The sequence below is a fragment of the Lipophrys pholis genome (assembly GCF_963383615.2).
Source record: "Lipophrys pholis genome assembly, chromosome: 4".
NCBI classification, from domain to species: Eukaryota; Metazoa; Chordata; class Actinopteri; order Blenniiformes; family Blenniidae; genus Lipophrys; species Lipophrys pholis.
The window spans coordinates 21,007,766-21,019,984 of record NC_137637.1 but is presented as its reverse complement, the minus strand read 5'-3'; the positions used below and the strand labels follow the sequence as shown (position 1 = coordinate 21,019,984).

Below are 12,219 nucleotides of genomic sequence, written 5' to 3'. Positions count from 1 at the left end.
CATCCACGGCATCAACATTTTTCCCAATTACATACAATGGGTACATACACAGGGACAATGAAAGTATATCTTAACTTATTCAGGATGGTGTGTAGTGACGTCCGCTCATCTCTCATTCTTTCCTTTGATTTTCTTTAGGGAATTTTTACAAATCTGCCAATATTTAAAGAACTAACATGTACTTAATAAGATGTTTTTTCGTTGTTTTTTTTATCTCACACTACTATAATAAGGCAGCCGGTGGATCCACACGCTGCACAAGGGGCCCTTATTTTACACTGAGCACCTGCCGCCCAAAATGTCTGTGCACGCCCCTGAATATCATGTTTCTGTCCCATAATTGTATGAGAGACTGACAGCATGTCACTAAGGGGAGTACCGGCACTTATTTCTTTCCACTTAAAGCACTGACCCTAACCCTATTAAATCAAGTGATTAGAACATAAAAAATCCCCTTAGTGATTCTCAAAGATAAAGCATCAAATCTTCAGTGATCTCCTTGCTTTTCCCTGCAAACGTGTCCGCTATCATCAACCTGTGCTTTCTCTCACAGCAGGTGCCTATAACCTGTGTCTCTTTAAGTTAAGAGAGACATTGCACAACTTTCGAGAGGGACTGAGGTGTCGGTGTTTGGGGGTCCAGGGTAAGGTTTGTGTGCTGTAGTGGGACTCCTACTTTCACAGGTTAAGCTCTCTTCCAACCCTGAAAGTTGTCCTCAACCTTCTGCATTTTCTCTCCCCTTTTTAAGTAAACTTGCCCTCTGGTGTGGAGACTGTACTGTTTTGTACTGTGTACTGTGTGTATATTATTGTGTCACATTGATTTAGTGTTTGTGAACACATCTCTCCTCTAATTTTTCCCTTTGTTTGACTCTCTTCTCTCCCTCTCACTGTGTCAACCACAAGTTTCTTTCCAGGTGTGCTCACTGTGCTGTTAAGCTGGTTATCACGCAAGACTGGCTTGCCAAACTAAACCAAACACAATCATAAGGAAACGAATACAATTTTTAAAAATAAAAACAAATTTTGATGCACTTCAATGACATTTTGTATATTGTAATAACCCCTGTTTAACCTGTATGTTCTATAGATCCTTAATAGAAGCACATATCTGTACTTGCCTGTATATAACCATTCAGCTATCAGTAGAGTTTATACAGGGTCCACTTTTCAATCTATATTCCCTCTAACTATGTGGGTCCTCTCTTCCTTTGCCTCTGTCTTTCCCCCCTTCTCCTTCTGTCCCTATCTGTGTAGGTGTCTATAGTCAGCCTTATAGCTAATGCGTTGGGCTACTCCGATCTAGGCCCGATTAAATCACTCAGGACACTGAGGGCCTTGAGACCCCTCAGGGCCCTGTCACGTTTTGAAGGGATGAGGGTAAGACCTAAGATACCAGGCAGCTGGTGCTTTTGCATGCAAATTTAATAATAGCATTGACGCATGCTAGAGATGGAAAAACAGCAAATTTTAAAAATGTATCAGAAGAGAATTTCTGAAGTTAATCACTTTGATCTGTGAGCAGCTTTTTTGCATGGACGCAGATCATCTCAGATGGTCATGATGCATCTGATTTGATTTATCATACTTCATTTCATATATTCTAAAGTCAGTTTTATCTTAAGGCAACAAGCAGTGATTTATTGAATTCAAAATCTATCCAATGCCTCATGAAGGACTCAAGTGCAGCAGTTATATCCCCCTGAATGATGCAACACATTATAATAATGATTCAGCACTATTTAGTAACCTGCTGAGAGAACAACCAGAGGTGGAAGTGAACCATCACACAGAGCCTGAAATCCAGGACACAGTTATCAGAAAATGAGATGTGATTTGCAGAAGAATATCCAACATCTGTTAAGTCTTACTGAATTACAGAGACCCCCCCCCCCCCCCCCCCCCAGAAGTAGTGTGTGAATGAATTGATATGGAGATCTGTACTCACAGTGGATGGTTTTGTGGACTTGTATTTTAGAGTTTGCATGCAAGTAATTATTCTGTGTACAGTTTCCACATCAATATTCTGATACAATGTGACCTCTGAAGGGCTCAGTACTGAGTGTGTTATATTCCTAAATAAATGATAGAGTTTACTCACTTTAATGTGTGATTGGTTGGTTTAGCCGCTGGTTGTTTCTTGGCAGAAAAATAGAACCTTTTACTCGTGCCTAGGCTCAGCATCCTCTGACTTTTGCTCTGCCTCAACTGTCCTGTTATCTGATCTTATCACAGTTTGGCTTTGGCATTGTCACACTGGAAGACCGACAAACTTCTGGTTGCATATCCCCCTCCCCTGCCATCCTTGCTCATCAGTGAATTTCATCACCATGATTTTCACAATCATCGTTTTGCAGTTACAGTATATTACTTTTTGCATAGATGCATTGTCTCTGTCTTGTAATATTTTATAAAATATCAGAGTTGAAACAAGAAAACAAATGAATTTGACATTGGATGTTTGCCTGTATGTTTATTTTTTAGTTTTTTTATTTGTTTGCTTTCTGTGCTTCTGTGTTTGGAAATGCACATTCATATGGTGTCCTCTCAAAGAGTTTAATATCTTTCTTGGATCTAACACAATTTATGTATTATTAGTCATGTTATCTTGACATTCCTGATTCGACATGCAGGGATTTTTCGTTCACATCACATGCATAAATTGGTACAAATTTGTATATGTGGGATGGAAAAAAAAGTTTTATTAAAGGATAGATATTTATTGTGCCTTATTTACAGTTCAGTATATATATATATATATATAAGAGTGACAGGCAAAAGCCCTACAAAAATTTGTTTCCCAACTATATCAAAAGGTGACAATATTTCAATTGAAAATGTAGGAAATATTAAGTTTTCATTATGAAAGCTTCATTTGATTTCACTGGCTCAGTAACATACTGAGCTGGTGTCGTCCCACCCCCTTTGTCATTCAAGGAGAAGGACTTCAACATGTGAAGTGTGAATGAATGTGCATTTCTATCTAACTGTGTTGGTTTTCTAATGTATAAAGTTTTCCTGCAGCTGGAGTGTAATGGTTGAATTACAGTTTGTTTCCTCACTCTCACCTTCAGGTTGTTGTGAACGCCTTGGTGGGTGCAATTCCCTCCATCATGAATGTGCTGCTGGTGTGTCTCATCTTCTGGCTTATCTTCAGCATCATGGGTGTCAACCTGTTTGCCGGAAAGTATTATTACTGTTTCAATCAAACGGCTGAGGAAAACTTTCTCCCGGATGTAGTGAACAACAAATCCGAATGCTTTGCTCTCATTCATGCGAACTTCAGTGAAGTCAGATGGAAGAATGTCAAGATCAATTTTGACAATGTGGGAGCAGGATACCTGGCTCTGCTGCAAGTGGTAAGACAGTTTTACCCTCATTTGTTTCTTACCATTTTTGTCAAATGAACTTATTTTCTCACAGATTGCGGCTTCATTTTCAGGCTACATTCAAAGGCTGGATGGACATTATGTACGCAGCAATAGATTCCAGAAAGGTGAGTATTGCAGTAGAGTATTTACTTCACTTTACTTGAAACAGCCAAAGTCCAAATATAAACTGTGCTATAGTGATGAGAAACAATGTCCCAGGTTGGAGTCTGGGCTTTGGGAGCCTTTCTGTATGGCGTTTATATTTTTCTCCTAGAGTTCACAGACATACTTTTGAGGTTAATTGCTTGTGTCATGGAGGTGATCAGCCTGTGTCACGAAGCTGTTATGAAGCACAGGTTACTTTGATTGTGTCCTTTAGCTCTTCTTTTTTGTGACTCTGGTGTCACTCATCTCCTTTTTGACCATACTCTAGACTCTAGAGTATGGTCAAAAAGGAGAGTACCTACAATCATGCACAGTCATCTGCTGGAAATGGGGATCAGTGGTCCAGTGCTTTTTTTCTCTCTCTCACCTCTTTACTGGTTAAACGTTTTTTTTCAACTTTTGTAGTGCCGTGACACTTATTTCTGGACACATCTGTGTACAGTGATTCTTGATGTTCTGACTTCAGCCAAGTCCACTATGTTCTTGAATTAGCTTACTTGACAATTTACTGAAGCCCACAATCATCCAACCACACTTCCTGTCAACATTTAATAAATCTGCTTTAATCTGGCATTGAACATCCATCCCTCTCAATAATGATCTTCTGTCTCTTATATTACTTATGAAGTGGGACTAACAGTTTACTTTCTCTCTATTACATTCAAGTTATTGGTCTTCCCCATGATTCCATCAATGCTAACTTAACCTGACTGTAAAATCAAAGGATTTTTAAATCTGAGCTATTGGCCATGGCTATCAATATATTATTCAAGTAATGCGCTAACTTTCTGCTGTATTTCCTACACAGGTTGAAGACCAGCCTATCTATGAAGACAACTTGTACATGTACATCTACTTCGTCATCTTTATCATCTTTGGCTCGTTCTTCACCTTGAACCTCTTCATCGGTGTCATCATCGATAACTTCAATCAGCAAAAGAAAAAGATAAGATTTACTTTCCTTACTTTAACCTTATAAGAAAATGCAGGGAAAACAAATAAAGGAAGTTCATTTTGTGCCTCCCTTGTTAAAACGCAGCCACACGCCACCTTTTAAGTTGCATTTGAAATTAGCAGTAGAGTGAACGATCTAACTTCTGTCAGATTGTAACCAAATTGTTTTTCTCCCTTCACTTTGGAGGTCAGGATATCTTCATGACAGAAGAGCAGAAGAAATACTACAATGCCATGAAGAAACTAGGGTCCAAGAAGCCACAAAAGCCAATACCCAGGCCTCAGGTAAACGTTTTTTCCCGCTCCCTTCAGCATCAAACCGTTGTGTAATTTGAAAATTTGCAATAGAATTGAGTGTCAAGGTCTCTTCTTCCATTCACTCTCTCCTCAGAACAAAGTCCAGGGAATGGTGTTTGACTTTGTGACACAGCAGGTGTTTGACATCTCCATCATGATGCTGATCTGCCTCAACATGGTCACCATGATGGTGGAGACAGACGACCAATCCGACGACACAGAGAATGTGCTGTACTGGGTGAACTTCATCTTCATCGTTGTCTTCACCGGGGAGTTTTTGTTGAAGCTCTTTGCGCTCCGTCATTATTACTTCACCAATGGCTGGAACATCTTTGATGTGGTCGTGGTCATCCTCTCAATTGTGGGCAAGTATTTAACATGTTTTTTTGTAGTTGTTTTTTTTTTTTTGCTGGGGGAGGGGTTTGGATAACTCGGTTGAAAATAGCTCAGCATTACAAATAGACTTGAAGATAATGCTCACAAAAATGATTCAGTATTTAATAAAAGTTGAAAGCATCTATTTTGCCAGATCTTTATAAAGCTCTAGGGTTTTCATTCGATGCCCAAAATATCGTTTAAGCTTGTAACGTTTCATTCTACATCAAACGGTAAGTCATTTAAAGCCAGAGTCATGAACAAAAAAAAAAAAAGAAGAAGAAAAATGGTGAACACAAACAATAAATTAAATGGCACAACGATGGTTGATGATGTTATGTTAATATGTCAACAGCTTTATACCTGGCTATAGGGACTTCCAATAGCAGCTGATTTGTGGACCTTAGCGCGCTTTCAGTGCGTCGGACAGTCACAAGTTCCGCTAAATAAGGAGGGGCAAGGCCGTTGAGTGCTTGGTTAGTTTCAAAGTTTGAATGTAGGACGAAGAGGAATGTTCTCTGATTTTACTAGTTGGCGGTCAAGTCGGTGTGTTTGTTGAAGTCGTGTCTGTATTGCAACAGTGAAGTGTCAATGGACAGTGTTCCAGTGTACTGACCAGACGTGTCTGTTTTTGTTTCTTTTTGACTTCAGGGATGTTTCTGGCGGACCTGATTGAGAAATACTTTGTGTCACCGACGCTCTTCAGAGTTATTCGTCTGGCGCGTATCGGTCGAATCCTTCGTCTTATTAAGGGCGCCAAAGGCATCAGAACTCTGTTGTTTGCCCTCATGATGTCACTGCCTGCTTTGTTCAACATTGGCCTGCTACTCTTCCTGGTCATGTTCATTTTCTCCATCTTTGGCATGTCCAACTTTGGCTACGTGAAGCATGGGGCCGGAATTGACGACATGTATAACTTTGAGACCTTTGGGAATAGCATGATCATCCTGTTTATGATCACCACTTCAGCTGGCTGGGATGGACTCCTGCTGCCAATTCTAAACTACCCTCCAGACTGTAACCCCCGATTGGAGAACGCTGGAACCCCTGCCACGGGAGACTGTGGAAACCCGTCTGTGGGCATCTTCTTCTTCGTTATGTACATCATCATTTCTTTCCTAATTGTGGTCAACATGTACATCGCCATCATCCTGGAAAACTTCAGTGTGGCCACAGAGGAGAGTGCTGACCCACTCAGTGAGGATGACTTTGAGACCTTTTATGAAATATGGGAGAAGTTTGACCCAGATGCCTGCCAGTTCATCACCTATGCCAAACTTTCTGACTTTGCTGATGCCCTTGAACACCCACTCCGTGTCCCCAAGCCTAACACCATTGAACTGATTGCAATGGACATGCCTATGGTGAGTGGAGACCGCATCCACTGCCTGGACATCCTGTTTGCCTTCACCAAGCGTGTGTTGGGTGACAGCGGTGAGTTGGACATGCTGAGGCAACAAATGGAGGAGCGTTTTGTGGCAGCCAATCCTTCCAAGGTCTCATATGAGCCCATCACGACCACTCTGAGGCGCAAGCAGGAGGATGTGTCCGCCAGAATCATCCAGAGGGCCTACCGCTTCTACCTGGCGAGGCGGGGTTTTGTCTGCAAACGCAAACCGGCAAATAACAAAGTGGAGAATGGTGATAACAATCAGGAGCAAGAAAAGAAGGAGGGCACTCCCTCAACTGCCTCCCTGCCTTCTTATGACAGTGTAACCAAACCTGACAAGGAGAAGCAGGATGACAACAACGAGGGCAAGGGAGGAAGGAAAGAGAAAGGACGAAACCAAAAAGACATCAGGGAATCTAAATGTTAGAGTGTTGGATTAATAATCACAGTAATAATAAAGATTATAATAATGCAACTTCAAGCAAAGCGAGAGGAAACTCACCCACACAGATGTACAGATTATTTCATTTGCAAGTCAGAAAAAAATAGTATTCAATAATTTGGTTTACAGACTTCATTCTTATATTGATGCAGAGGGAAGCAGCTTGGTCTGTTACGGCTTGAAGACTCTTGAACTATAGTCAAACCAAACATAATCAACATACTGTGTGACATCGTATCTAGACTACTGAGCTTAACGAAAAGGACTTGAAAACAGACAGGAAAACGTCTGTTGCTCACCTACCACTGGTCTATAGATGAGACAAGTATCCACACCAAGAGGTGGAATGAAAAAAATAATCAAGAACAGGAATCTAACGCCTGGATGCAAGTAATGGATTCCTATGGAAGGCAGTACTATGAGAGGAAAAACAAGGATGCTGCTTGATGCTGAAGAATTGTTCTTTTAAAGCAGCCGCTGAGTGTTCCTGTGTCGTTTAGTACTAAATTGTAAAAAGGAGCAAATGACACACTCACTCTATGAGCGAACAGAAGGATGACTGAGTGAAAGACACAAATACTTGTGTTCGAAGTACTTTTTTGTTTCACTAAAGCTAGAAATTGTTTGTTTGAGCAGCAAAAATGCAAACAGATAAAAAAAAAAAAAGAAAAAAAAAGAACAATATTCAACACTTTGCCCATGTCACTCAACTCTTCTACTCATTTTATCTTTGTTGTACCCACATCAAAATGCTTTTTTTTTACATGGGCTTTCACACCAAATTGGTTAAGGGTCTGTTTATTATGGGGTCAACTTGGGCCAAGGGCTTACATTTACTCAGAAAGATTTCCAAACAAATACATAAGTAATTGTGCTTGTTCAATGCATAGAAATGACTTGCATGATGGCATGTTTTGATCAGAAATCTTGCATGAATTATCATAGTCCACAAGACACTAATACTCAGACCGCAGTGGTGGCTCGACTGTACAATCGAGACATTGTCGAAATTTGAACGTCAAAGAGTAATTTGTTCAACAAAGATAAGTGATATGGGGTTGATAATCTAAAATGGATAAAAAGCAGTTTTTTTGACTTATTTCTCAGCTCATTCCAAATGGCTATGTTTAAAATGATGCCTCTGTAGACAGAAGAAATGCCATCATTGTGTATGAAGAATAAGGGTGAAATCCAAACCATAATTTGCTGCTCTGAAGATTTTGAGTTATAAGGTGTATAAACAGATGTCTGTTTGTATCATGGAACTGAAATGTTTGTTAATTGGGACTGGAATATTTTCAAGGGCGCAACACTTTGAAGCTTATATTTATAATTTTGTCTGCACCAATGTAATACCCCATGCCATCTGCCTTTATTTTTGTGGGAGCGGGCACTTTTGGAGACCGACTGTCAGTAGTTTGTGGGGATTTCACAGGTATGGCAAACTCCGTTCTATTTCTGATGTTTCTCTGGGGGTGGTTAGACCTTTCTGAAAGGGCTAAGAAGAGAGTGGATTGATCCTTGTATATGATTTCAGGTAGCTTACTTATGTGTAAATGTGTTTGGGTTTTTTTCTTTATCTGATGTACTGTTCATGTTTAAGTGGATGTTGACAATTTAGTTATTGATTTATTCATTTATTTTAATACTGTTTTGATAGACACAACAAGCCAAGAGGAATGTCTGGGGGGGGGGAGGGTCTTGTGCTGTAACATATTAGTTTGGGTGTTTATTGGATTTTATTTTGAAGAGAAACAGAAAATTATGAATTGGCGATGAGAACATTGTGTGGAGAAGCCAAAGAGATCTGCCTTGTTATCCCTTGTTGCCCTTTGTCCATGGAGTGGGACTGGGTGAAGTATGCCCTGCCCATTCTTTTTTTCACTGTCGTTATTAGACAGAGAGAGACCCTAGAAATGTATGCAATGCTTGAAAAATCCATCCCTTTTTCTCAGGAGATATTATAAATGTACTATTATGAGCTCTGCAACAAAATGCAAGTGAATGTGATGGGAGTATTTTTGAAGTTATGTTTTACTCTTTTGTTTTCAGCCATGTTGGTGGACCGCGATCTCGGCCGGCTGCCCCACACCGACAGCCGGCCGGTCAGGGCCCAGTTTAGTGCTTCTTGCTTATAGTGCTTAGAACTTTTAGGGCCAGAGGCATTTCAGTGAAACAGCAACATTTCAGTGAAACAGCAACATTGCTTTCGCTTGTAATGGCAACGTTTCTATTGATATTGGATTACATTTGTGGTTAAGTCATTATGGAACGTAGCCTGGTCTCAATTAATTTCACCAAGCAAACTAATAATGTTCACCCTGATAGCAAACACAGTTACAGGAAACACTGTGAGGAGATGTCATGGGAGTGAATTGGGATATGTTGGTTGGAGCAGCACATTTAATTCTTCCCGAAGCAGAAATGGGACGCTCGTTGTATAGGCCCCACGTTTCAGTATTTACCAACAACAAGTGCTCTGAGTCTCCCATTTGCCATTTTTCTTCATGAAGCTCTTCTGCATAACAAATACCAAATAACCAACAGAGCACCAGATGCATTCTTATGGTACTGTGAGCCGAAGCACCACACCAGAGCTTTTGCACTTCCTGTTGTGCAGTGATGTCACTCCCTGTTTATGAATAACTCTCTCATCCATTTTCCACTTCCATGGTCCAGTTGCTGCATGAGATCTCCGAAAATCAGTGTGGGTGTTAACTTGAACCAAATAAAACTCTGAATGATGAGCATAAATGCTACTGCCGTCCATTTTCTCCCAGAATTCCATGGATATATTCAATTCGTATGACAGAAATAAACTTTCCAGAAAAAAAAAGTGTATACACATGCATCCATTTGGGGGAAAAAACTTTTTCAAGGCTATAGGGCCAAACTGCTAAAGCTAAGACTGGACTTTCTAAGAATCTATAAATAATGTAATATATTATTTTAACAGCATGTGTAGTTTTTTGTAAATACAGGATTACTTAAAAAAAACAAAAAAAAAAACTACAGCTATTAATCTAACACTAAATATTAATAACCATAAATAGAATGGCTTCCAGCTGACACCCCTTGTCACACTTGTTAGGCTGTGACGCATTTGTTAGATGGAGTAGTTTTACTTTGTTTATTTTTTTTTTGAGTCACTTTTCACAAAAAAGAGTGGAGCAAGCTAAAACAAATATTAAAAAGCAGAAGTTGTATTTAAAACTGTATAAATCACTACGTACCTATACAGTACTATACTACATATATATTATATATATAGTACTATATATATATATATATATATATATATATAGTATATATAACATTGGAACAATATCTGTAAGTCGACTCTCCCGTCCACTCCTTGCATTGAGGTGAAACCAGAACCACAGAGTGTTGCTGATCACGCTTCTTTCTTTGTGTGGTATGTTCAGAGAATAACCAAAACTCTGGTCTGCCCAGGACTTCTGCATACTGGGTGCCAACGTACAATGCATGGTGTTGTACTGGCTGCTTGCTGAGAACTGTGGAGCCTGCCTTGGTGAGAGGATTGCACTACCAGCATACCCTTTTGTACATGTGTGAAGATGTCCAGCCCCCTTGTTTCCTCTACTGTACACACGCAGATATCCAGATGCAGACACAAACACAGAACCTACATGCGCACACACTCATAGCCTTTTGGCAGGCGCCAGCTGGTGAACCAGTGTGCCCCACCCTCAACCCCTACGAGCCACCGCTGACTTTTGTGACAACGTTTTTGCTTGTTGCAGCTCTAACGCTCCATGTTTCTCCCTTAACACGCTGCTGCTGTTTGGAGTTGAACTTTACTTTGCTGTCACTTTCAATATGATATATCTGATGATTTAAGAGTTAGTTGTCTTAACTGTCTGTGTGTTTGTTTATGGTGCAATATCTCTTAACGGCACGTGCCTTTTTAGCTTTCTATTTAGTCTGTCAATAAAATCAGCAATGAGGATCTCGACACCCATGGGAGTGAATCCAAACGACGCACGATAGAAACGATGTATTGAGTTCAAAAATAACTGAAAACTGAAAACTCACCACCTAGATTAGACTGTCTGGACTAACATCTTGTAGAGTCATGTAGTACAAGTGCTCTCTCTGTGTGTTCTGCTGACCGGCTCTCAGGCTGGTAGGAGAACAGCTTGCCTTCTGTTTTTTCACTTCTGTTCATTTCCAAATGTTGGTTTACCGATCGGTATATGAGGCTAATCTTTTGTAGCATGACTGAGATAAAGTTGTTTTCTTTTGAAAATAGTTTAACTGAGAAAAAAAAACAAAAAAAACAACAACCCTTTTGACTGTCATTATCTCTTGCCACTAATACAGTCAGAAAGAGGACATGTGTTGCACAACCACATGGGACAATTTTAATGAGAATCAGTGAACGAATGTCTTCATTTGAGCACGAATCTATTTCCAAACAATAAAGCAGCCTTCCAGTTATTCCTTTGACTGGTGTCGTTTTTGGTTACAAAACAAAAGGTCACGATTTTATCTCACAGAACGATGTGAAGCAGTCAGTAGCTCAGTGCTATTTAAGAGACTCATTGGGTCCACGCCGAGGTGTTTGTTTTTGGTGCTGCTCATTGACAAAAACATGCAAAAGTGTGATGGAAAATGAAACCTGCACATTACAGGGAGGGACAGACACAGTGGGCAGATAGTCTGCTGAGGTTTAGCAGACAATCACCGATTATTTACAGACACACCTCAATTGCCTTCTTGCTGTTGGTGTAAATATAACATGCATATGATTACTGTCTGACTCGATGTGATTAGGTGTGTCATGGTGCAATAGTACCAAGATGGTGTGTGTGTGTGTGTGTGTGTGTGTGTGTGTGTGTGTGAGGGGGCATGTCTGTTCCTTTCCTCCGTCCCTCCCTCTCTCCCTCCGTGTGTGTGTGTGTGTGTGTGTGTGTGTGTGTGTGTGTGTGTGTGTGTGTGTGTGTGTGTGTGTGTGTGTGTGTGTGTGTGTGTGTGTGTGTGTGTGGCGCACTCAGTGAGGGAGGGTTGGGGTGGGGGTAAGCAGAGACAGCACTGCAGTGCAGATAGATGAATGCAGTGGCCTGGGCTGAGTCAGCAGCATGCTCCCAATAGGCTCAGACTGTACAGTGCACTGTATAGCACCTCCTTAGCCACAGCAGGAGAAAGCATAGGGAGAGCAAGCTTCTTGAGAAAGATGAAAAGTACATGTGAACAATGAGCAGA

The 12,219-nt window shown here is 40.5% G+C and overlaps 1 protein-coding gene across 1 annotated transcript in view; it reads left to right on the top strand.

The window, feature by feature from the left end:
- scn8ab (sodium channel, voltage gated, type VIII, alpha subunit b) overlaps positions 1 to 9,738 on the top strand; it is a 48,341-nt gene extending 38,603 nt beyond the window's left edge. The window contains exons 22-28 of the mRNA XM_080462235.1: positions 1,257 to 1,379; positions 3,074 to 3,358; positions 3,442 to 3,495; positions 4,344 to 4,481; positions 4,670 to 4,774; positions 4,881 to 5,151; positions 5,813 to 9,738. Of these exons, the coding sequence (XP_080318361.1) occupies positions 1,257 to 1,379; positions 3,074 to 3,358; positions 3,442 to 3,495; positions 4,344 to 4,481; positions 4,670 to 4,774; positions 4,881 to 5,151; positions 5,813 to 6,978 (2,142 nt within the window). The 3' untranslated portion in view covers positions 6,979 to 9,738. The remainder of the gene's footprint in view (positions 1 to 1,256; positions 1,380 to 3,073; positions 3,359 to 3,441; positions 3,496 to 4,343; positions 4,482 to 4,669; positions 4,775 to 4,880; positions 5,152 to 5,812) is intronic.
- The last annotated feature ends 2,481 nt before the right edge of the window (positions 9,739 to 12,219 follow it).